Source organism: Diadema antillarum, unplaced genomic scaffold (genome assembly GCF_040938485.1).
Source record: "Diadema antillarum isolate AM-2024a unplaced genomic scaffold, OU_Dant_1.0 seq00000086_RagTag, whole genome shotgun sequence".
Classification (NCBI taxonomy): domain Eukaryota; kingdom Metazoa; phylum Echinodermata; class Echinoidea; order Diadematoida; family Diadematidae; genus Diadema; species Diadema antillarum.
The window spans coordinates 665,499-692,582 of NW_027271178.1; the positions used below are offsets into that span (position 1 = coordinate 665,499).

The 27,084-nt window shown below is 37.9% G+C and overlaps 1 protein-coding gene across 1 annotated transcript; it reads right to left on the reverse strand.

The window, feature by feature from the left end:
* Positions 1 to 444: 444 nt before the first annotated feature.
* On the reverse strand, positions 445 to 27,084 carry LOC139726510 (uncharacterized). The gene is made up of 19 exons (XM_071637467.1): positions 26,996 to 27,084; positions 22,725 to 22,855; positions 14,259 to 14,414; positions 13,401 to 13,595; positions 13,003 to 13,125; positions 12,270 to 12,374; positions 11,648 to 11,743; positions 11,299 to 11,409; positions 10,740 to 10,853; positions 9,172 to 9,282; positions 8,384 to 8,515; positions 7,456 to 7,572; positions 6,140 to 6,268; positions 5,445 to 5,531; positions 5,021 to 5,110; positions 4,170 to 4,251; positions 2,661 to 2,944; positions 1,123 to 1,265; positions 445 to 609 (listed from the first exon to the last, which is right to left on the reverse strand). The coding sequence occupies exons 1-19, from the start codon at positions 27,082 to 27,084 to the stop codon at positions 445 to 447; spliced, it is 2,460 nt and encodes an 819-aa protein (XP_071493568.1).

The window sequence follows — 27,084 nt, forward strand, 5'->3', positions numbered from 1 at the left end:
TATGATCAATCGTCCTAACTACTGAAGCATACCCTAGTCTCCGTTCCCCTTCCCATCACCATAACTGATTTAGTTCATTGAAATAAGCTGATATAATTATACACTCACGGATGTGTGTGCACATACATCTATTTTATGTGTTTGAATTTAATGCGTGTGTCAGCGAATGCGTCTCATAAAGTAATTCTTACATCCAGCCGTGTGAAAAAAAAAAAAAACTTATACTTATGTAATCCTTCATAATACAAGATTGATGACCCCTGATTAATCTGCAGTGATCAGTCTAAGTGTGTATGTTGTTGGGTTGTTTATTCAACCCTTAGTGATCTGGTTTGATGACGTCGCTTACACATTATGGTTCCAGTCGGCGACCTCACTAAAGTAGGTGGCATTTTATGGGGCGCCGCAGCAAACTTTTTTTATCCTTCTGTATGTCTTTCATCTTTAATATTCAAGGTTGATGATGTTGCTTATCCACTCGCTGTAGTACGCGACGTTAGTGAATAGGGTTGGTGTGTATGGGGCGCCACAGGCGATTCCCGAGGAAACGATCCCAATGCTGTACCACGTGTCATTCCTCTCAACAGACAGAGGACCGCCCGAGTCGCCCTGGTAAAAGCGAAGGGAGCAAATAATTATACTGATAATCATCTCATGGTAATCACAGTATCCTGCGTAGGGGCATACGTCGTACACAATCAGACCATCACAACACTTAGTTCATTGGCGACTTGAATAGCAAATATTACCATTATTTTGTATTTTAAATGTTTACAACGCATAGAAAAGCATGTGCTTATTTTGCGTTGTATAAATGTAGTAGTATTATTAAAATTAATATTAATATTATCATTATCATTATTATTATTATCATTACGTAGTATTATCATTATTATCATTATTATTATCATTATCATTATTATCATCATCATTATTATTTTGTCCATCAGTAATTAGCGGGTGTGTACTCCACAATTATAAAAGGATGTTTGAAACTATGTAAATGCAGTCATTATTATATCACTTGCATATATTTTTGTCCTTCTTTTTCATTTGGAGAGTAATGTTGTCAATCATATTATAGCGTAGAATACGTATGTCCTTATAGCTGTGAATACTTACGAAGCAGGGCCCGATGACACCTTGCTCGTAGCCGACACAGACGGAGCGTTTGGCCTGTTCAAGGTTGATGAAGTGGTACATGTCGCACAAGTCTGCTGGCCACACGGGCACCCGCCCCTCCTGGAGTCGTCTGCTTCGTCGACCTACGTCAAAGATTTCATTTCATTTCATTTCATTTCATTTCATTTCACTTCATTTCATTTCATTTCATTTCATTTCACTTCATTTCATTTCATTTCATTTCATTTCATTTCATTTCACTTCATTTCATTTCATTTCATTTCATTTCATTTCACTTCATCTCATCTCGTCTTATCTCATCTCATTCCATTCCATTGCATTCCAATCCATTCCATTTCATTTCATTTCATTCCATTTCATTTTATTTCATATCATTTATATTTCCATTTCTAACAAAATCATACATCAAGAACACGCAATTCAGCTTCTGGGCTGCTATGTATGTCCTTTTGATGAAATAAACGAAGATCTATCTATCTATCTATCTATTTCATTTCATTTCGATTCATCTCATCTCGTCTCATCTCATCTCATTCCATTCCATTCCATTCCATTTCATTTCATTTCATTCCATTCCATTCCATTCCATTCCATTTCATTTCATTTCATTTCATTCCATTCCATTCCATTTCATTCCATCTCATTTTATTTCATGTCATTTATTTTTCCATTTCTAACAAAATTATACAGAGTCCTAAACACAGCATGACTATCTAAACACAAAATATTTACATCTGTACGTAAGGTATGTGATAATGGTAGCAACATTTAGACTCAGTCGTATGAAAATGATTTACATTAGATACATAAGATACACTTCGGTGGGTGGTCGGAAGCGATAAACTTTGCTTCCGATGAATGACCGATGAGAGAAAATCCCTGTGGAATGGGGGTATTGTGACAAACTGCTATATCACCGACAAAGACTGCTATTTGATTTTTAAATGCTGGCGCAACTCTTTCAATACATGAGGACAAGTATTGGTTCACGATTACGTACTTTCGATAATACTCTTTCGGTCTGGAAATTGATTACACAAGCACTGGAAGTCATGGGTATTCTTTTTCCGCAACCCCCGTTATGGTATAACTGCTTACCCCCTTCAAATTGCTGTATAAGTATTTAATCATGCCATGAACGCATGAAGAGTTTTATTGCAAAAACGAGCTAACTCAATTCTTGTTAAGTTGAGGTATTTGTGATAAAAGCTGCTAAAACACAAAGAAAATATTAAGAAAATACTGGATATTCTTAATCATAACTTCTAGAATATTCATTGTTATGTCACAAGTGAGGTTTCCCTGGAAATATTTCATCTTGCTCTTTCTGATGATGGACTTACTTTGAGAGGTTTAAGTATGTCGCTCAGCTCATTTTGCTCTTCATATCTCCCGTTGTTCTATATTAAAAGCTCACATTATAGTCCCTGGTTTCAAGTACGTAACATATCAGTGGCACGTCATGGTTTTCTTCGTATTGTGATGATCTTGAAAATGTAAATAAATTTTGCACATACCCCCTTTTGTCTGTCCCCACCCTGTGGTAGTCACATACGTTCCGGGTTCGACCCGGAAATCGGTGTCGGGAAGGCAAGCCGGTTGGACGTAGTCGTTGAAGTCGAATGGCTTATCGACGAGGACCAGGGCGAGGTCGTGTTCGACGTACTTTTCGATATTGATGTTGAACATCGGATGCCAGATGACGTCGTAGACTAATCGGCTCTGCCATGTCGACGTGTCATTCGCGTCGAGATCGACGATGCCGGCGATGATGTAACGATTTCGAATCGAATGGGGTGGTCTGCACATGTAACGATGCATGATGTGAAATGGTTATAAGATTTTCAAATACTCACGGGATTTTCATTTGCTGACTTTAATTTTTCATGTCAACGGTGGCCTGCTTGAACCTATCTGTAGCCCATCTTAACGCGAACATTGTGGGGGAATAGATTGTATTCTTCTTTCTGTCTCGACAATGTAATGTTGATTTTAATGGGAGAACATGGCGGCTTGTGGCTTCTCACCACATTGAGCGCCAGTGATAACATTTTTCAATTCAATTCAATTCAATTCGTTTATTTTCATTTATTTTTTTCAAAAAAACATAACACAGAATAAATCAAGAATTATACCATAAGCATATACATTCGACTTTGCAAAGGATAAATGATAAAAAACAAAGATATATATTATGCATGTATACTGGCAAAAAATGCAAATTTATGTTTCAGTTGAGAATAAAAAAGAATTGAGAGGTCCACTAAAAAGCAAGCTTGTATATTGTGAACCACTCAAAGGAAATCTTATGAAATACTTATTTGCAAATACCTAGCACAGCTGGCATGATTTAACTTACGGAACAAAACAGGAGAAACACAACGGCAACATGACACGACTTGACAGAGTGGATGGAAAGAGTAGAACAAAAGAAGGGAAAAAGAGAATGCCTAAAAGCTGAACAAGGAAACGGAAGAGGGAATTGAAGAGGTGCTTCAGACAGCTGGTGGCTGCATACAGCCGTGCAAGGATTATGATGGCTATTGAACCTATCTATAGGCCAATCTTAATGCGAACTTTGTAGAGAATAAGCTACATTCTCTTTTCTGTCTCGACAATATTGTATTAATTTCAGTGGGAGAAGATTGCGGTGTGTGGCTTCTGAACATCTTTAGCGACAGGGATAACATCCTAACACAGCACACTATAAGCCAGCAAGACGACACCGTCATTATACTGTATATAGATCAATAAAAACCGTGACCTCCTTCTCGTAACAGCATTCACTAGTGTTATCAATTAAATGTTTTCGAGAGAATTTGTTCTCTTACCTGAGAAGTCAAGATATTTGAAATTATTTTAGTATTTCTGTGTATCTACCGTAGATAGCCACTGAGTCAAGTTCAGTAATCGGTAACATCACAAGTGGTCGACGAGTTCCCGTCGAGAGAGGGCGGCACATTTTTTAACCACTGATTTATCTGTTATCATTGAATCCAAATGTATAGGTAGTATGTTTTACTCACAGACAGTGCCCGGCCGTAAGCACCCATCTACGGTTAAGAAGTGTTCCGCCACAGATCGGCGCCTCACCGGAATGATTGTAGCCTGGTAAATGGACAAGAAAAAAACAAAACAAAACATCAAAACAGCAATCTTCCTTACTTCGCGTATATCGACAGTAAAAGTCATCAATTTCATCATAATCATATATAAGAGTTGTTGAGGACAGACGACATGAATAGTATACATGGCATATATTACATATCATCATCATATACGCTGTATAAAGGGCATGAAATGTAAGTTGTCTAGTACCTTACACCTCTTTGGTGGCCGCATCACATATAATTGGAGGAAGAATACAGTAGACAGGTGCTCTATTACTTTCGGCCATCTTGGCATTCTGTCAAAATATCTTTGTGATAATTGATAATTGATAATTACATTGTATAACAAATATGATCTATCCTCGCTATCATACACAAGCGTATGCATATTGTTCACAGACATGGGTTATGTTTGTTCTTATCTTCATATACGAATACACTGCGATTAGGAAGAAATAGCTAAAAAGCCTCATCAATCTTACTGGTTTGGTGGACGTTGTAAGTACGTACAGGATCTTATATTTTCCTATCAACATTCAATATCGAAGAAAGATGTCATAAAAAACTAAATTGTGCGAAAGCAGTGATCTTTAGATGATGAAGATGATGAAAATCAGCGAGTAAATTATAACACCTTACTGTGTTTCATCATAAAGCATGGAGGCGTTATGAAATGATGCCATCCTTTCCATAATATCAGTGATGAAAATAACTCTTGGAAAAGAGAAAAACACGAAGAGAGGAATGCGCTTAATCTGTAAACGTACCAGAGAGCAAGATCTGCCACGGCCAATATCCCTTCGTCGACGGACGTCCTCCAAAGATTCGGGACATAGCAATCGGGCGGGTCCCGCAGGCTAAAATAAGATATTTAACACCAATTTAGTCGTGAACACAGACATCATCACCACCCTTATCATCATCATCATCAACATCATGATATCACTAATAGCAGCAATAAAAATTATTATTATGACAATGATGACATCTAGTGATATAACAAAAATAATAAGTATTGATTATATGCTGTAATAACTAGTGTAAGTGAATTGTAACGAGGTCCCAAAAGGAGGAAAAGTCCATACACACCTGCTGACCAATATTAGGAAAGGCGCTGATAGTAGAGACAAAAGAGAAAATATCCAGTGTCCTTAAGGACAGGTAAAACTTAGACAGGACAGGTGAACATACCACAGTTTTGTTCATCGGCTCCACCGGGGCAATCTTCCTTCCCATCACAAACAAAGTAGTCACCCTCAGACATAACACTGCAACGATCTGTCATAGAACAGGATATCATTATTTTGACGCTTTTTGATAAAACAAGCACTTCTTTTACGTCGCAAGATTATGCTTCAAAAAATGACTCTTTTATTTTTCTTCTCTTTTCTGTTCCCCTTTCTCTCTCCCTCTCCTCCCCCCCCCCCCCCCCCCCCCCCCCCCCCCCCACTGTCTCTCTCTCCCTCTCTCTCTCTGTCTGCTTTTCACAACGTTCCAATCACACATGCATTTATATCAATTCAATTCAATTCAATTCAATTCAATTCGATCCAATTCAGTCCAATCTAATTCAATTCAATGTAGTTCAATTCAATTCAATTCAATTCAATTACAATTCAATTCATTTCAATTCAATTCATTTCAATTCAATTCAATTCAATTCAAATCAAACTTTGATTATCCACGTGCGTCTGTGCGCGTCCATGCATGCGCAGGTGGGTTATGAGATCGTCCGTCTCTTTATCTATCTCTCAACGCCTTTTTCTTCAAATCACAATATTCCGTGCAACTTCTTCTTCGGAATCTTTCAATTTGTTCCTTTCTTTCAAACCATGTCTACACTGAATGAGGAAAAAAACTTTAAGTTAATTGTAAACGCAAAGTACCTGGGACATTGGTGCAATTGGACGTCTCGTCTGATCCACCGGGACAATCGGTAATCCCGTTGCAGAGGAATTCATTCCCGATGCAGCTCCGATTCGGGCACGGGGAGTATCCTTCTTCACATTCGGGCTCTGAAAAGAAGAAGAAGAAGAAAGATGAAGTGATTGAAGTGTTTCTTGTTTATCTTGCTTGCTGTACTTGTCGAAAAACAATGAGGAGAGAGGGAGAAATGCCAAGATAGAGGAAGAGAGGGAGAAACCCTGCCGGAAAGAACGCAGGGTTCCACAGTGTGTTCACAACTTTAACAGTGTGATAATGATTTCACACTGTGGTTTATTTTTTTCACAGAGTGTTACAAAGTAAAACATGTATTCTATTTCACACTGTAAATTGACAATTCACTTTGAATTGATGAATCGTGATGTGTTCGCAGTGTTAAAACGCTCGAATCTAACAGTGAGAAGAGATTTTACACTGTGTTGACACTGTGTTCACACTGTGTATCATTATGTTTCACACTGTGGGACACTGTGTTCTTTCCAGCAGGGAAGAAAAGGTTGCGGAGAGAGAGAGATACAAATTTCAATTTCAATTTATTTTTTTCGTATTTCTCGATGGAAAATACATGGTATATAACAAAATATAATACAGAATGTCCAGCTTGGATATATACATGAAGAAATAGGAATACAAAAGTAATACATCACGGTCGATGTGTCATTTTCAATCAAAGTAAAGGATGCGAAGAGAAATACGATGGAACCTACTAAAAAGCAAAGCTTGTTGAGTGTAGGTCCCAACAAAAGCCTAGTAAGGGGAACAGGATGAGGAGCACGGGTACAATTAAGACCAAAGTAAGGATAAACAAAAGAGAATGACTCTTACTCGGGGCTCAGAAGATTCTTCTCACATGCATTTATGTGTGTGATAAAATGAGAACAAGTAACCACATGCTGCACACTATAGCAGTTGCTCTAATAGCAATTTAGACATGGGAGTGATAATGACGTGAATACTTAAGTACTATTAGGATTTAAACATTCCGGCTTCCATAGACACGGGGAAAGATTTGAAAAAATGGAGAACATGAATCAATTGCAATTCCTATATGTGATATACCAGCCAGCTGCAATGATGCATAAAAGAAAGGAAAGAAAGAAAGGAGGGGAAAACTATGCGACACGACCAAGGTCTTACTAGAAGTGGAAGGAAAAACACCGATGGGAAGGAATTTGAAAGAGCATGCAACTAAAATGTATATGCATGAGTCTGTTCACATGGCAACAACCGTTGCTACGATACAAGAGATGTTTCTCACCTCCGGTATCCGGGCAGCCCTGTTCGTCATCATTATCGATGCAGTCGGTGTATCCATCGCACACCCAGTCGGTTGGAATACAGTCGCCGTCCTGGCACTCAAAGCAGTCAACGGGTTCTTGGAGTGGAATTACATAAGCACAAAATACCAGCTGATGCTTGTTAAATTAAATTCAAGTCAGTTTATTCACCATCATTTCAGGAGTGAAATAAAAAGGCACTAAAATTATATGTAATCATATGCAAATTAAACTTAAAACAAAGCAAGAAGAGTTGAACTTAATGGTTAAAGATGATTAAAGATTCTATGATTAAAGAAACCCTTATCAAGTATAATTAAGGTAAACATTTCAAAATTACATTCGGTATATGATTGCATTCAGATATCGATGCTTGTGCTGCATTATGCACATTTTGGCCTGAATAAAGTGTAAATACCTTAATAATTGAAGTATCTTAATTCTTTCATCTTCACAATAAATAATTATCCACCAATCGCATCAATTAAGTGTGTGCAAGGCATCAACTCGAATTATTCGCTGTTCGGGCATTCGCATCGCTGATTATTTTCGTTTATTTTGCCTCGAAAAACACCATAATGTGTACAACTATTATACAATGTCAGATGATAAATGACATTCAGCAGTGCAAGCCATGCCACACACAAAAAATAACAAGAAAATAGTATGATGATGTAAACACACAGCGAATCTTGACGTAAAAGAAACAAACACACAAAATCAGCAGGGTTGACACGCCGAAGTATACCTACCGCAAGAAGTCAGTCATAAAGGAATTTCCTATAAGGATTAACCTTAACACAGAAATTGGGAATATAATATTATGTTGTTTGGGTTCTGAATTTGATGAAGTAAACACTGCTTGAGTTGCGATATAGTAACAGCTGGTGCAAGTGATTACAAGTTTACCTGTCCCGCACAGTTCTGGCTCCTCATCTTCGCCGTTCGTACACTGTTCAACACCATCACACCTGAGTGACGATCTCAGACACTGACCGTCCACACACGCGAACTCCCCTTCTGCACACGGTTCCGGTGTGGCTGCGAAGTAAGATGATGTTAAGCCTTGCTCAACCAAATCACTATAATGAACTTATTTGATTTTTAACAAATGATATATGATAATCATATCATCATAACCATCATATAAGTATCGTGTCACTGTATAATATTTTTTTTCATATTTACTAGTTTTAATTTATCTATCAGCTTGTCCATCACTCAATTTGTTCCTTGACTTTCTGGCATTAAACAATACAAAACCAATGATGTTCCTGATGCCCATTTGGTGTACTTTCAACAGATTCCCCGTAGATGGTACGTTGTATAATAGCACTAAGAGATTGTAGCAGAAACTACTACAAACCTGATACAGTCAAACCTGTCTATAGCAACCACCCAAGGAGATAAAAAGAGTGACCATTATAGACAGGCGGCCGTTATAGATAGGTTCTTTAACATGCTTTTTTTTCTTGGAGGGAATTGTTTTTAATTGGTCGTATACAGCAGATGACCGCCATAGACAGGTGGTCGCTGAGAGAGCTTTGACATTACATAATTTTTATATGTCGTTGATGGAGAAACGAGTGCACAAAGTGTGTTCATGATTGTAGATATGATGCCGCTGACCATAGCTCGTTGACATCGCCTGGTTCGTAATATCCTCATATGAGACATCGAACACAAAAACGACTTACGACAATTCTCCTCGTCCTCCCCGTTGTAACAGTCGATAGCTCCGTCGCACCGGTACGAGGCGGGAACGCAGAGCTTGTTTGGACATGAGAAGAAGTTTCCGGGACACGTGTCTGTTTTTGAGGAGGGGGAATGGAACAAATTGTCATATTTGTATGGAATCTCAGCTTTAAAGTATATTTCTGCTAGCTTCATATTCGTTAATGTGCCAAGGGAAACCGAACGTTTGAGCAAGAGGATTACAGAGGGAAAAGCCCTCTGTTTGTATGATAACATCAATCGCAAAAGTCGCATATATTTGCTCGGTGTGTTGTTTTTTTCTTTACAAAATCTGATCCAACATATTCATTGATAAATCTTAGATGATAGAAATATGATGCTATTTCAGAGCTGAGTCTGTCTTCTACCTGTATTAGGAGACTGTGCTCAAGCACGCGCAACAAAGTCCATGTAGCTCTGATTGGAGAAATTCAACATTTTTAGCAAAACATGGCTATTATTGCTTCACAATGCTGTGTTGATGACAACTGATTCAATTCAGAGAAAAGTAAAAATAAGTGTAACAGAAAAACAAAATGGAAAAGTTTATGTCAAGATATAAATTATCAGGCACTAAAACAATGCCCGTCCTAAAGCGTATATGAAGCAACCGGAGGGGATCTCGGACCATAGAAGGATTCCCTGACCACAATGGGATTAACAGAAAGCTGGTTTTCCCGACGGTGTTGTGGTAACCATACCATGACGGCATTCCCGGCCATAACGAGGTTCCCGGAATATTGTAGTGTCCCGAGTCCAAGGTATAGTGCGTACCGTCACTATATGACGGAATTCCGGAATATGGCTGGTTTCCCTTACCCCAGGCCTCTTACCATGGCGGAGTTACGAGGGCATGGTGAGCTTCTCGTCCCGTGACGGAGTTTCCTTATATCATATAGCATGAATCCCGGGTCACTGTTGAGGAGTTTTTCTGACAAGATTCCCTTACCATTGCGGGATTCCCGAACCATCACTATAAAAACATCGGTGTTAGATTTAACACCATGGGTGTTAAATCTAACACCTATCAAGCTTCAATAGAGGACCACACCCACAGGTGTAGAAAATGTATTGTGACGGTGTTAAAAAGTGTTCACCTGGCACTTCATGGTGTTAATTTGACACTGTGGCTGGTGATATTTTTGACACTGCGCTAGAGTTAATTCATTAATGACACCGCATGGTGTTGATTTGATGTTGATTTGATATTGGTGGTGTTAATTTCAATGGTATAACACCCGTCCAGCTTCAATAGGAGACCACACCAACTGGTGTTACTGTGGTGTAAATGTGTTTACACATTTTTTCAAAGTACTTTTATTTTTTCAAAGTACTTTATCGGAAAATTCATCATCGTCTTGTTGAGGTTCAGAATTAACAAGAAATTCAGTAACTAAGAAACTATCAAAAAAAACAATTTCATATTTTGAAATAACACCATGAATGAGCACCGGAAATTTAACACCAGCTCGGTGTTTCATATTTAACACCGGACTTTTTGCAGTGATCGTTTATGAAAGGGCTGACTCACCTTCGCAATTCAGCTCATCGCTGCCGTCCGCGCACGTGTCATTGCCGTCACACCGATCCCAGAACGGGATGCAGGCCGAACCAGTGGCGCACTCGAACTGCCAGCTCTGGCATACTGTTTGGATAGGAGACAGGGGTAACAAAAGTTATCACTTAACATATGAAATAAACAGAGAGATGGAGATCAGGAGGAGGACGGGAATGAGTGAGAGGAGATGAATTGAAAGCAAGAAAAGATAAAAGAAAAAGAAAGAAGAGGCGGGGAAATGAGATGAAGAAGGAGGTGAAAAAGGAACGACAAAAAGTTGATGATGATGATGTTGATGAACACAAGTGTATGAATAAATGAAATTTAAAAACAAGGTGTAGAAAAGTATATGATGATCGGAATAGATCAGAAAAGGCATAACGGTGAAGAAAGAAACTATGGTTAAGAAAGGGAAAAGCAGGGGAGAAGAAACGAATCAGAGCAAGAGTATGATATCGAAAAGACGCATATATTTTTTACACATGCACACTAACAGACTCTGTTACATACACACATATACAAATATACTTACCACAGTCGACCTCATCTGAACCGTCGCTACAGTGTTGGAAAGCGTCACACTTGTTATACAAGAAGATGCATTGCCCGTTATCGCACAGATATTGCTGCTCACCGTCGCACGCTGTGAAGAAGGCATGCAAAAAAGACGCAAGTGGTGTCTGTTCCTTCTCTATAAAAACCGACAAGCATTATAATAATCATACGACAAATCAAAGTTTACGGTAACAATGCTGGCGTGTGTTAACCAGTCCATGATAATGATGTCATGGGTATGTTCCATAAGGAGCATACAGTGGTCTGTTCAGAGTTTAAGTTCATCTCATGCAACCTTCAAAAAAAAAATAGCGAAGAAGACTTACGACAATCCTGCATCTCATCGGAATAGTCTCCACAGTCGTTCTTGCCGTCACACACAAACCTGGACGAGATATTGAAGCCTGCGGGACATGCAAAGGCTGGTAAAGCAATAACGGACAAATAAAGTAAGTCATCTGATGAATAATTAGTGGGACTTGGTGATTACCAAATAGCTTATTACTCCACCAACGTGATCACTCGAACCAAAGGGAAAAAAATAGTTAGGTCACTCTACATCCAGTGTCTATAATTTGAAAATATTGTTTCTGTCATTACCTAGCTTATTCCACAAATTCAATTTTAATTGTAAATTGGAATTTATAGGTATTAATACTAGAATTATTAATTAATTTTCGATTATTTACACACACACACACACACACACACACACACATCGCATACCAAATGTAATTTGTCCCGTATGGAGGGAAATTGATCCAGTCAAATTAGAGGCAGACAAACAAACAAACAAAACTGGAGTAAGAAAGAAAAGAATACTAAAAGGTCTGATGAGAGAACTACACCATACATGCTCAGATACACCCCACTTCCTCCCGCTTTAGGAAAAAATAAAATCCTTATTACTGAGTAGTTCCATTCCATTTTTTTTTCTCTACCACTTACTGCAGTTGGACTGATCATCGTCGCAAGACGGGTATTCGTTGCACGCTGCAATTCGACTGATACACTTCCCGTCGTCACATTTAAAGTCATTCTGCCCCAAGCAGGCTGAAAAGAACGATTTAATAAGAACGTGGTAAAAGAAAATATGTATATATTATCATAATTTTTCTACGCCTAATGTTTGAGGGCTTTAATAAAGTAATATTTCCATTTGCAACTGGAAATTGGGCAGCCAAATCCATTCTTAAACTCTTGTGGGTTTGCTGGAAATCTGTTGTCAAAGCGGCGGCTGCGTCAACGTGATTACACAAATGGCAAATAAGATCCGCCTTTTCCAACGGATGTTGCTGCTCATTACCTATAACCTCAAATTATACCCTTCATTCTCCAGGACCCTACTGCTATGGCACAAAACAAGTTAGAATAATTATGCATACGACTGTGGATGCACTTTTAATTAAACCTAAACGATTGCATTCTTGTCTAGTAGCTTTGTTTAAATTTCACCAGTCCTAAGATGTTTTGTGATACAAGTGTCCGAAGCGATCTTGTCTACATGTATTAGATCACACCAGTGAAATGCCAATGTAAATACACGATTCGTACTTGACTTCCTCCGACAGAGATAGACAAACACACTAACGACTGAGTATGAAATTTAATGTTACTTTGGTGTTTGCTTGTTTATTTGTTAGCTTCTTCCAGTCTTCGTTTGTTTCCTTGGCCTACTTACGACAGCCGATTTCGTCCGTTCCGCTGGGACATTCGTAATCGCCATCGCACTGTTGCTGCTCGGTGAAGCACTTCTGAGCGTACCGGCACTGCCTGTCCGTTCCCATGCATCCGATATCAGCCTCTGAGAGAAGATTTATTATAAAACAAATAACCCCTCCATTTTTCGACATGTTTGCTAACTTACACATCAGCAGTTGCAATCTTAATCAATTTGATTTGCAGAGGGAGACAAACTGAAGAATCACACACCTGAACCCCCATTGTTAGTCATTTTACAGATGTACAATTGTTATTGATTATGTTGGAGAACTTCAAAACGGTAAATTGGAGTCCTACAAACGGGACAACCAGAGGGCTAGACGTAGAAGTAGGCGTGTTAGGCAATTTTCGGTTCACCTTCGTCTGTCACGGCCGTAAACGTTGCGTTGAAGGCGCCGTTGACCACAACATAAGTGGAGAACATTTCGAGCCACATGCCGTGGTCTCGCGACACCAAGTCTGGTGGTAAGTCCCAGCCCTGGAATGAGGATATGACGGTAGCCACCGCTCGCGGGGTGTCTCCATTGCCGATGAGCAGGCGATTAGCGAAATCTGCAGCCGATCACAATAACAATGACAATAACAATCTGTTTATTCCATTCTGGACATTTTTGGTAACCATTAGGTAATTATTATCCTTAGTTACGTTCAAACGGTGGTCCTTAACTTCGACGATAAGCTAACTCAAGGATAAGCTAAATTCGATGATAAGTTCTATGGGGCGCCAAGTGTTGCACGGTCGATTTCGTTACGAAACCAGTCATTTCGTCGACGAAATGATCAGGTATAACACTGATTGGACATTGCACCTTTCATACGTCCCATCAAGAAGACAGGGTCAGTCTACATCGAATATTCTGATGCCTTATGGTGTTCTCGAAGTGATTCTATAACTTCTTCTTCTTCTTCTTCTTTTTCTTCTTTTTGTATAACTTCTTATAACGTATCCCACGTATGCCATATCTAACTAGACAATGTTCCACATTTCGTAACGCATTTTGAGTCTTGAAGACGATTCTTGAGTGCTGAAGTTTGAAGTTGATTATCCTCTTAGGTCATTACGTAAGGAAAAGCTTTTGTTTTTGTTTTCTTTCTAGAAATCAAGCTACTCAAAACTAAAGTAAATTCAAACCGACATAGCACACTCCTTCCCCTCACCCATTTCTCTCTTTTATTTTCAACAATGTGTGAGATTTGAAAATGGTCTGCACGTACAAATGTCGTCGAACCGGAACTCGTCGAAGTGAACTTTGACCCTGTACCCTTCTGGTGCGATCACCACGAAAGTGTTTCCCACGGGTGAGTCGTCCTCGGAGGGAAAACACGGTGACGTCACAATGCGTGTCTCCCCGGTACCGAGGTAGATACGCTCTTTGGAAGAAATAGGAACAAAATAGATATATCTTTTGACAATCATATTCCTGTCACATCGAGATAAACATGAATTTTCCTGATAGAATTTTGTGCAATTTTATGAATTAATATCTTGACTTTCTTCCGTACGGTGGTCGACAACAGTTTCTACGAGGGAGATTCTTTCATCTTCTTTTCTACTTTAGTTTCTACACAATTGGTTCCCATGCACAACATCATCAAGTTCTCAAATCTTTTAAAATACGAAGTCATATAATTCTTCTGAAAGACATTGCTATTACAGACCTAACTATCCTAATCTCATTTGCGCTGTATGAAGATAAATACCAACACACACACACACACACACACTCAAACACACACACAATTACAATAGACTTGCAATGTTATCATTTTTTCAAATAGTGTCTGGTATGGAACACTCAATGACTTAGAACACAATTTTTACAATTTGTATATAAGTATACATCTCATTATCCAAATCAATAAAGGTCTTCGTTACAATAATTATGTTTATGATACGAGGCATATAAAGTCACTAATTGTTCAAGTATATTACTTATTTCTATAACTACAACATTTTACACTCACCTATCCCAGCTTCGACGGGCAATGTGCACTCTGAAATATTGATGGGAAATAATTGAAATATCAGAAACTAAATTGCAAATTCCTATCAACATCCATTTAAGTCCACCACCAAAATAATATATTCATCTAAAATCTATCGCCTCAAAGCGCTTACAATATAATTATAATTCTTTTTATGAGAAATGCAATGAACCTGTAATTTTCACAGAATACCGCCCATATGTATGGACTGTTTTCCACAAAGTTTTGATTCTCTAGAAAGGACATTTTTTGAAAAATGAAAATTTCAATTTTGCAGAATTCAAATTTTGGGTAAAAATTGCAATAAAAAATTATGCTTTTGCCTAAATTTTTATGTAAACTATTACCAAATCTGTCAAGTGAGGTATCATTCTGTAGTAAATTTAATTCTCTTTAGATACCACACATCCTGATAAAAGGTAAGCCTTCAAAGTTATTTGAAAAAAAATGTAAATATTAGTTAAACATGGCGGCCATTTTGAAAAAAATGGCCGCCATTTTTTTTTTCCAGAAGCTTATTGTCAAGGTAATCCACCTAAGAAGTTGTTCAGGAGGGTCTCTTGAACACGTTGATACCAAACAACCTTTTACAACAACCTATGTCTGGTAAACCTGTCTTGCCCCCTGGATGACTGATGGTTGACACAAAATATACTCTACGGTTCACATACGATTTTGATCTTGGATAAAACACTGCCCCAAACAAACAAACAAACAAACAAACAAAAGTAATGACTCGACAACCGTTGGGATGATGGTATTTTGGTATTCCTCCAAATTTCACGCCGTTTACAGCGCAATTGCTGTCGTTTTGATGTGTCTTTTGCAGTGGAGGTAAATATGTAGATATTAGTCCGTAGCCCCAAATCACTATGGAATAGTTAAGTAGTGAACTCACAATGTCATTGCAAGCACAGGCAGTGTTGATAGCTCTAAGGATTCTAACATTATATACTTTTATTTCCTTTTGGGTTCCGGTCGTTTGAATAAAAATCCACCACAAAGAAGACCGCGCCGAATACCCTAAGGCAGTTGTATCTAAGCCGCTTTTCAGTTCAGTGCGATTTCCATCAAAGTGGTGTGATGTACAAAGAGTCGTAGTCCGTGAATCAACATGTCCGAACAACCATTAACCCTTACTGTGTCAACGAGTCAAATGTACACATATTTCACATGGAAACACATGGAAAGGTATTTGATGTGGCAAGCAAAGAATTAATGGTCATATTGTTGGTCTTGGGTGAATGCATAAGCAACGACGAGAATCGGTGTAAAGTGGCGTTGCCGTTTTGACTTATGAATTGAAGGACCCTAACTTTTTTACTGCTTTTGCAAAAATATGTACTATATGATTATATGCTTAACATAATAGTGTATGTATATTCATGGACATAATATACATGGACTGTTCATTGCAGTCTTTCTTTGATGTAATGATCGTCGCCGACACCTGATTATGTGCATCTTAATGAGTACATTCAGGTGTCTGGACATTAACAATTGTGTGATCATGTATCGTCACTAACAAAAGAATCTTTTCCCTCATTTCAATCTTGTTTCGCTGGTGTGCCTTTTTTCACACGGAAATGTCTTTGAATGAATACAGATGATGAGGAGCAGCAAAGCTGAGATCATTACAAATTTTATGTAAAAAAGATGGGTAATTGCTGATTCGCACATTTTCGCACACGCATAGGACCTTTCCTAATGGCAAGATATATCTGTTCTCTACCATTACCGTCCCTTTTTGCTCTGGAATAAGCTGGAGAAAAGTGAAATATTGAGATCACAAATGACAGTCATTCTGCCAAAATGTTAGCTTTCTTTTAAAAACTGCCTGCTTCCCCCAAGCGAAATTGTTTGAGGTATGATTTCCTTACATACACCACTACTGCACATTCACTTTACTTGATTTTTGCGAGTTATTTTCTTCTGCCCATATAGTTTTAGATTTCTCGAATCTCCGTCTTGTTCTTCTCCCGGCTTGCTGGCGGTGACGATCATGGGATCAAAGCAGTGAAGCACGCAAAAAATGTCTTTGTGGCGCTTTTGAGATGTATGGGTGCATGAATTAATTAACGATACGATGAATGTCCATGTATATTAGGTCCATGGTATATTGACGAAAGTCAACACAAACACCTGAGGAGCCAAAAAGTTTTACTCCTATGGTGTATTTTGACTCTTTTTGTCATATCTATTACAGCAACGCATAACTTTCATATATGATATCATGTATCCTATATATAACTTTTTACAATATTTTGATCCTGGTACATAATCATAATACTTCAATTATGGTTTAATTCATTCATAGATTCTGTATGAATTAAGATAGACAGAGGGGTGGACAGAGGATAAATAGGTAGATTGATGGAGAGATAGACAGATAGTAAGAGCAATTAGAACACTTACGTGATGGGGCCGTCGTGCCGGCAGGGGCTGTGGTATGATAAAGATACAAATGTTGTATTACTTTATTGTATTAAGTATTGTATTGTATTGTATTACTTTACATTATACTAGTATACTTTATAAGTGCAAGCCATTAAGTAAGTAATTACGATGATTACAGTACTTAGCACAAGGTATTTCTGCATCAGGATAATATTACGTTGTTCGAAGGGGAAAACAGGGCAAAAAAATCAACTGAGATATATATATATATAGATAGAGAGATATATATGATCCGGAATCATTATCACTTTCCATCATTTTCATCTATAAACACGGAGGAATTTCGGCATTACTCCCTTAACAAAAAGGTAGATTAACCCACGCTGGGTAGATATCTTTGTCAGTCTGTTCATTCTGATCAGAACTCCTTTGCAAACATGTTATTTGGCTAATTCATAACGGATGATCTATTCTTATGATCTGGCATCTACAATTTTTTCAAGTAAAGCTCCAGTAGTCAAATTGAAAGTGCCTGCTAACTCCGCTGGATACAAGTCAAACTTTTTTACCATGATTTCAGGTCTATTTGTCTGTATCTTGATGAACAAAAATACCCCATCCACACTAAAACTAGACAAATAAAAAGAAACTGGTTTACATCATTATTGAATGTTTTATAAAGAATGCTGGGACAACACAGTTGCTAAAGAAATAAAATTAGATACTAAAAGAGAGATAAACACTGTTGCGCCAGAGAGCATAATTATCTCGCAACAACTACGTCTTTACAGTTCAGTTTGACTTCTTGTTTTTTCCCTTAATGTTAAGTTATTCTTGTTGCGTATGTTTGTTTATGTAAGTGCGTATAGATGTGTTTTGCGTGTGCTTGTGACGATTGTTTCGTTACCCCTTCATTACCATTAGGGCCTACCCATCATAGCGCCAATCCCATCTGTACACTTTCAGGTTTATCCATTCGAGTGTCTCATCAACAAAGAGTCAAGAAATACCCCCCAACAAAAATAAGTAAATAAAAGAAACAAACAAACAAAATCAAGAAGAAAAACACACAAATACAAAAACACAAATAAGAAACAGAAACTAAAAGTACATCTTCATTTAATATTGATACAGCTCTCTGACATCCGTCGTTTGTGTTCGCGTGGTTGATAGTTTTTCATGCGTCTAATGTTTACTGTATTTCATCTAGATGTTTTACTTAATCAAAGTTCAAATAAGACCATTATTTAACATGCTACATTGGCATAAAAAATAAAAGTGAAAGGAAGATGTTGCCTCTGGGAATCTCGAAAATTCGACACAGTCGCACTTTTGTCGTTGTTGTTTCAACTACCTTAAAGCTATTGATTGATTAATATCACTCTTGATGTTGTTCTTAACATTGTTGCGTGGGTATTGCGAACATCGTACTGCGCGAAGCGCGCATTACTCCTTTGAGTCTAGATAGGTCCACAGGACTATTGTATGATAGTTACCCGTCAGAAAGTTCTATGGGTTTTGACGCTGTCACACCTATTGCATTCCATCAATTCCCCAACCACCCCCCCCCCCCCTTCGGCCAGGTCAAACAGACTATGAAAATTCTATGTGTCCCTTGTTCACCCAGGTACCTAACAGACAACCCTTGAATCTTTTGCCTAAGATTTTTTTCTGAGGCCCTTTAGGCAGGGCAACAAAGCTCCTATTCAGCAAACACCCACCTTGCACCTTCACAATCACAAACTTCAAGGGATGCAAAATATAGACAATTTTGAAAAGAAAATTGTATGTATACGGCTATCACACAAGATTCCCCCCGTGCAGACCTCAATAACCTTTCGGCCCGAGTAGCAACAACAACAACCTTACAACTATAGTTCGCTATCTCCGCTCTTTCTGCAGTTCTGTTGAAAGGTAATTGTTCGTGACAGATTTGCTCGGCTGTTTATTACAGGCGTATTAGAAGTGTATACGGTACGGATATTCCTATGCACAAGAGAGCTAAGTTTCCGATTCGTTCCTAAATGTTTGGATCCTTTTCTTCATCTCTTTTATTTGTTCAAACAATGGAAATTCTGTTTTGTACATTCCAGATTTGTTCCATTATCGAATTAGCCTCCGGAAATACTGGACAAACTGTGATATTTACGAAACAGAATTTTGTGGCAAAAGCACACTTGATATCTGGCTGCGTGAAGGCTTTTGAATTTAGTTTATTACACAGCATGTAACAATAAATGATTATGACATATTATCATATTGATATATAGATATTTACGACTTGGAACAGCAAGACCATCTGAGGAGTCAGTATTTACATGCGGACAGATTTCCACACAATTATATAGGCCTATATATACGTCATAACACAAGAACATACAGATAGGTCAAGTCTGGGAAAATAGGATGATAAGTTATCACATCATTTTACAACATTTTTGAATTTTCACTCACCGTTTGGAATTGTTGTTACGTCAGACGTCGTTGCAGGCGCTATGGAATAGATGAAAAATGAAGAATCGAAATCTGTTGTCAGGGACAGTGTATGAGGATTATATAGTGTATTCAGGAGAAATGGTTAGTTCTCAAACATCAATCATATTTCTGTTTGCTGATACTCGAAAGAGATTCTGACTAGATTTATTATGATATTTCCAGCCACCATTCAAAAGTTCAATGACGACAGCCATGAAATGATGTTAACTAAATTGTATTTCACGTGACATTATAGACGCCTTCATTATCAAAATCCCGCAAATACATGCCATATATAGATGTGGGATATGTTTTTAATCATCTTATAGAGCATACATATAACGTATTTAGATATGTCTTGACGAATTAGGTGCGAATAAAAGTAAATTGGCAACAACTGAATGTGTGTGTATTACGACATACCGCTATTATTTCTTATAGCATTTGCCATTTGTCTCCGTATCTGTTTTGCACTAATTTAGAATTTCAGGAAATAATTGTTCGAATTTAAAGTCAAAGGACGGTGTGATATGGCATTCGATGAATCCACACACGCTGTGAAAACTTTAAGTTGATTCTTGAAAGAAATGTAGCTTGAACTTTATGTTTTACCGTGTTCGGCAATGTTGCAGATTTCAGTCAGATTAATGACACATTGCATAAAGAGTAATATCGCTTTTTGATAAGTTTGGGCTTTAGATATGTTACACTCCATGTTTATTTACGTGTTGTTTAGTTTTCAGAGGGGAGTGAAAACAGTGAAATAGTTGCATCAGTTGATTTCAGCTCTGAAGATCGAACTGTATATTCCATGCCCGCGCGCAAAACAAACAAATAAACAAACTCTGTTCTTGTTGAAGAAGATCTTCGGAAAGTTGGTTCGCTTTGTGTTCCAGGGACATCAAATGAGAGAATTCAATCCCTCCCCCTTTTTCCCCTCAAGAGGATTCATTTTGTTTGGCTTTTATTTTTTTTTTTTACAGCCATGGCTTTGAAGCACTCCGTGAACATGTAGGCTTACATACCAAGCCACCCCTCCCCGTCACCCCAACTCCAGCTTTCAATGGGCTTTAAAAGAGTTGACCTTTCACAACTGAATGGACGATATTCGGGAGTTGACAGAATCGTCCTCGATCTCTTTCTATACTCATTTTCTTTTGTCCTTTTAAGAGGCGATAGTTGTATAGGAAAGAGCGAATCACCTCGTTTGGCTAGATGCTATTAATAGAGCAAACACTGTATAAATTAAAACAGCTCTGATTCTCTTTTTACTTCGTATTTTGATATTCACCTTGGTACGTATATTGTAATTCAGATCACGAAGTTCAATCATATCATTTTGTAAACTACCTGAAAAAAATGTCGAATGATAGCCGCTGCATAGCTTTGGAATTATAATCTCGACCTGGTTTTTGTACTCATTCAACCAGATAAAATCTGTACAGCGTCAAAAATGGAAAAATAGTTTCCGCCCAAAATTGTGCTAGGTCGACCTAGCGCGGGAACAGCGATAATGGAAAACCTAAATCCCAAACCTCTTTAACTTACTAACTAAACCAACAAAACTTAACAAAATCCCATCTAATCAACCATGATTAAACGGAACAAAATTGAACAAAAAGCAACAACAACAACAACAACAACAACAACAACAAAATCCACGGGCTGAGGCATTCAAATTTCATCGCATACCGATGATATTTATTGGACGAAGATATTCTGTACAATCCATTATCCCGACATAAAAAAAAAAATGACGTAGCAGAAGAAGAAGAAGGAGGAAGAGGAAGAAGAGGTCTTGGAGGAAAAAGAGGTCGAGTTTAAGAGAAGACATGGCCGACGTCGAGAACCTGGAGGGCAACCTCAAAAAGAACAAACTAAACCAAACCAAAAACAAAAACAAAAACGTATTAAACTACCTTAGATTGGTTATATAGTTTATTCAGGTCTACTATTATTCCTCATCTACCATTATGCCTTGAGCGAGGGGCATCTCGATCAATTTCATAACAGCTCCAACACATACAAACACACATACATGCATCACGTACATTTATCAATTGAAGACGCAACCTACGATATTGAGTGTATTTGGTCACGTTTTTCTTTTCCAACATCTGGATAATAACTATAATAACAAGATTAACAAAGGATAAAGGTCATCGCAGGTAGCTCTTCATTTAATCATCTTAGCAGAATAGAATGAGGAGAAATCTGCTCTTGTCAAATTGATTATCTGTATTAACGGCACGTTGTGTGTTAGAACCTTGTCCTCATACGCAAAAGCAGGTACCCATGTATACAGATAGTACAAGTTTTGACATAGAGAAGCAAATGCACTAAAACACAGAGAGGAAAAAAAAATCAGAATTTATACATGTCATAGGCCGTTTGATAACCAAAAGAGGCATAAAAAGTGCTTTCCTTTGTTTCTTCTTCTCCTATCATTTTTTTTTCCCGTTTGAACTTAGATCAGGATAAACTTAAACGAAATAATTGGGATGGACTTGATAGACCGGTCGCCATTTTGTTCCAGAATAGAACGTGAATTTACATTGGTCATGTAAACCATGCGTGCTTAATAAGGTCGATGAATTGGTTGTACACTTCTATTTTTTTGCGGTGTTTCAGGGTGGCATTTTTTGTTGTTGTTGTCGTTGTTGTTGTTATTATTATTATTATCATTATTATCATTATTATTATTACTACTACCATTATTATTATTATTACATTTTATTATGATTATTACTACTATTATTGTTATTATAATTAGTAGTAGTAGAAACAATGTTGTTGTTGGTGTTTTATTGAAAAGACACCAACCTGTGTAGTAGATGTAGAGAGCGATGCCGAGAATCATCCCAACGATGACGAGTACGAGCGTGGCGACGATCACGACAACGCCGAACGGCGTGCCCGTTGTCTTCGCCGTCGTGCCTTCTTCGGCACCGCGGCTGGATAGGAAAATAAGAACAACAAAGAAGTTTGTAGTCATAAGATTAAAAGTTGTTTGTTTGTTTGTTTGTTTGTTTTTGTTTGCTTGTTTCTTTGTTTGTTAATGTTTATACCCAATGCTTCACACATAGTGATGAATAACTAATACGCAGGCAAAGTGACTACATTGGAATGTGAATTACATTATGTTCTATATTGAGTGGATACATGAGGAATTTAGAGATATGGATTTGTATGTGTGTGCTTGGTATGTTTCAAATTCAATTACAGTGTGTAGAGAAAATAACATAGGCTTACACAAGAGAGAATACCACCATACAGACATTACAATATACAAATATAGGTGAAACACTTAGCTATGATCTCATGTATAAAACAATCCCGATATAAAAATAAACTTAATGGTCAAATTACAGTAGTAGTGATGGCGACTATAATCTTTAATACGAAATAGGATAGGACCTATGATTTAAATGCAAGCATCCTTTGATTATAGGCCCCTATATGAAATTGGATGTGCCAGGGAACTATGGAGCAGGGATTGCTATTTAGACGAAACAACAGGGCTGATTGAAAAAAAAAGAAGAAAGAAATGATTAAAGAAAAACTAATGATACTACATAGTGATAAGACTCAGAGAAGCCACATGATGCAAAAGTACAAGCGAACACACAGCGACACATTAAACTAAACATAAAACTTTGGGTATATGAAAACTAGAATGGGTGCCGTTTTCTTTAACGTGTTTGTATAGATTTTAACGAATGTTTACATGATAGGTGGACAGATAGTAAGACAAGATAATAAATGGCTAGAGAGAGAGCGAGAAAGAAAGCTTTTACATTCCAGACCCATTGTAGTTCAAGAGACATACAAAACCAACAAAATATCTGAAAGAAAAGAAAAGAAAAAAAAACCGGGGAGGACAAACAGATAAAAAAGAAGTCATGGAAAAATATTAATTTGGATATTGAAAACTGAAAGTGTCACTTGCGAGATTATTGAGTATCAGCATGCATGCTGATTAACTCCTGCGCACCATTTGAATGTTGATTTGTCGTATGATAGCTGAATCATGTCCAGTAAGTTGAGTTTCGCTTTCCTAGATAACTTTAAGTGTATTAAGAAAGCGTATACCGGTTACATGATTCTTTAATAAATCGCTGGTGTATACTACGTCTTTCTTTGGGTGTCATGAATGATACTTACTGCTTCATTTTTCCATCTTGTATAAGTATTTGATTAGAAAATTACGGATTGGCTGTACTTAGCCCGGCCCTGATTACTAGATTCAGAAATAACCACAACGGTTGCGCAGGAATCAAGTTTTCGGAACGCAAACAAAAATGTAGTAAATGACAGACATCGCTGTACTAGTATTTTGCTCCGGGCTTGTATTGTAGGATGGAGATAAAAACGAATTCTCCATTACAGTCTGATGAAAATGATGAAAAACTATTTAAAAAATCACATAGAACCCGACAAGAAATCATGTGGCGGAGACGATACGCTGAAACACCACATATGCCCTTTTGAACGCAATTGCCTAACCTTGACATTATTCCTCTTAGCTGAAAAACTTATCTGTTAGCCAAATAACAGCAGCAAATCGAACTTCACAGCAAGCATTAAACAACAAGAATAATAATCGTGAAAAAATATCAAGATGATCATTTTACGAACCCATTTCGTACACCCATCTATGTAGAGTCTAATATTTCAGACCGGCCACAACCTCTCAAAGCTGGTGCAGAATGAAAATAGTCTTCTTAGCTTTGCTTTCGATATGGGCCCTATTCGATAGGTATTACTTATGGGGTTCAGGGAGTATATCAATGTGACTGCTACATTTTGCTCGCCTTTCTTCTTTTCATCATGATCGATGTCGCGTGTCCATGGCCATTGAGGGTGAGCCGATGCGAGGGCAAGTATCTTTTTTTTTCTTCTTTTTTTTTTGTAATGGTGAGTACAATCACATGTATTAATCTAACAGGACGGTATGCTGATCTTTAAGTTTAAGTGTGTGTGTTTGTAATGTGTGTGAGTGTGTGTGTGTGTGTGTGTGTGTGCGCGCGCGCGCGTGAAGGTGTGTGTGTGCATGTGTTCGTGTAGTGGTGTTTATGCTTGTTCCTCAATACCACAACTGTATACGTGGCTATGACCAAGTGTGTTTCTTTTTGTTTCCCTGTTTTGTATCACCGTGTTTGATGTGGGTTCGCGTCAGGATCAGTACCAAATTACAATGTACTATAGCCATGCATCATCATGGGTTCACTTTGGAATGGTTCGACTTATTGGTTTCAAATCGTTGCGAGAGCAAAAATGAGTTCATCCGGAGTTCCGCCATTTCGCGAAGCAAGATTGTGAATTATTTGTTTTATATAAAAGAATGGCGCACCTAACGAGGAAAACCAAATGCACAGGGGCAAAAACAAATTCATTTCCCAATCAATTAAAGGGACTGTACTGTAACAGTACTGGTTGAGGTGGGGATTCATGTTTTGAACATTCTTAAGTGAGATAATGAGAAATCTCTTATGAAATATGAAAGAGCATGTAATTTTAAGAAGTTTTCAACGTTTATTCGATGAAAATTGGTTTTCAAATGGCTGAGATATCCAAAAAAGTAATGATAATAAAAGGCGACAGGCCACAACTTTATTACGAATATCTCTTTGTTTCACCTTGTTTTTTGATATCTCAGCCACTTCAAAACCGATTTTCATCAAATAAACTTTTGATACCCCTTAGAATTGCATGCTTTTTGACATCTCATAGAGTGGTTTCTGAATATCTCGCAAAAAGTTAAAAGCTAAATCCTCGCCTTGACCAGAACTGTACACACCCTTTAATGTCAGTGCAGGAATTTGTCTAAAAGAATTTACCGTAACAGGGTTCAACTTTAGATACAAAAGTATAATCATCATTGAGCTTTAAAAATGAATAGAATCAAAGCTTATTAAAGCAAAGCAGCATGGCGGAGAAACTATAATGACTTAGTTCTGTCTTTCTTAACGTTTGAATATACATTTATTGTGTGAACTTAGGGAGGTAAAATCAGCCACACGAGTCAGGTAACAACCTTTCTGATAGTACCTACAAGGTTTGTAAACGAAATGTTTCAATAATTTTACTGTAGTGTTATCGTCACAAACACCGCCACGAGAGGGCGTCGTGCTAAAAAATGCTGTTTGTCACACTTTTGACAGCGTGGCGTTTTTCATGAATTTGAACATGGAGTTTCAATTGTTATTCATTCAATGATTTGAAAAGACCCACGCGGCGTTTTGAAAGAAAAGCAGTAGATCGGGCCAAAATGAGAATACGCTTGAGTACCCCTTTAGCATCAACGGGCTTTTTTCAATGACCGCTCAAAGCGCCGACGAACGGCGGCGTCGCGGTTTCGCCGCACAATGGAATCTGCCAAGGCGCCTGGACTAAACACACCACAGTTCAGACGAACACACACACACACACACACGCACGCACACACAATTTCGTGAAGAGTCAGCGTTGCAGCTGTCAAGATTCGTCTTTTATCGTGTTCTTAATTTTATTCACATTTGAAGATTGCTCCATCGCCAGATGGGCTAATCAAGCGTCATTTCAAACATTTTAGAGTCCATCATTAGACAGAGCGAAATAAAACTTTTCCAGGGAAACCTCATCATTATATAACATAACAAAAATATTCTCGAAGTCATGATTAAAAACATATAATTTTTACTTTTATTGTCTTTTTAGCAGCTTAAATCGCAAATATCTCAAATTGATATGAATGCAGTTAGCTCGTATTGCGATATAACTCTTAATTTTGTCATTTCTCAAAATTCAGAGGCTTAGACTCACTTCTTCCACTTCTTCATTTACTCGTAACCCAACAGGAGTCGATATTATGTCATGCAACAGAAACATCTGCATTAAACGCCTACTAAATGTATTGTATTATACTATTATTATCAGCAGAGACAACACTACAAACTACTTGGATGCTTTGGGTTTCAGACACATTTCCGTTGTACCATAAGGGTTACAGTATTCGAGTCAGCTTGAGATGCATCAGATCTTGTCACCAAAAGACGGTGTGGTAGTCAACTCTACAGATCTCTATGCATTTACACTTTACATTTGCTCTTTACACTTTGTAGTAGTCCGCGGCATCCTTCTTGGCTTTCGAACTTTTAAGACGTGCAGTCAGGATTGGCTTCTCATCACAAGGTATTCCCAT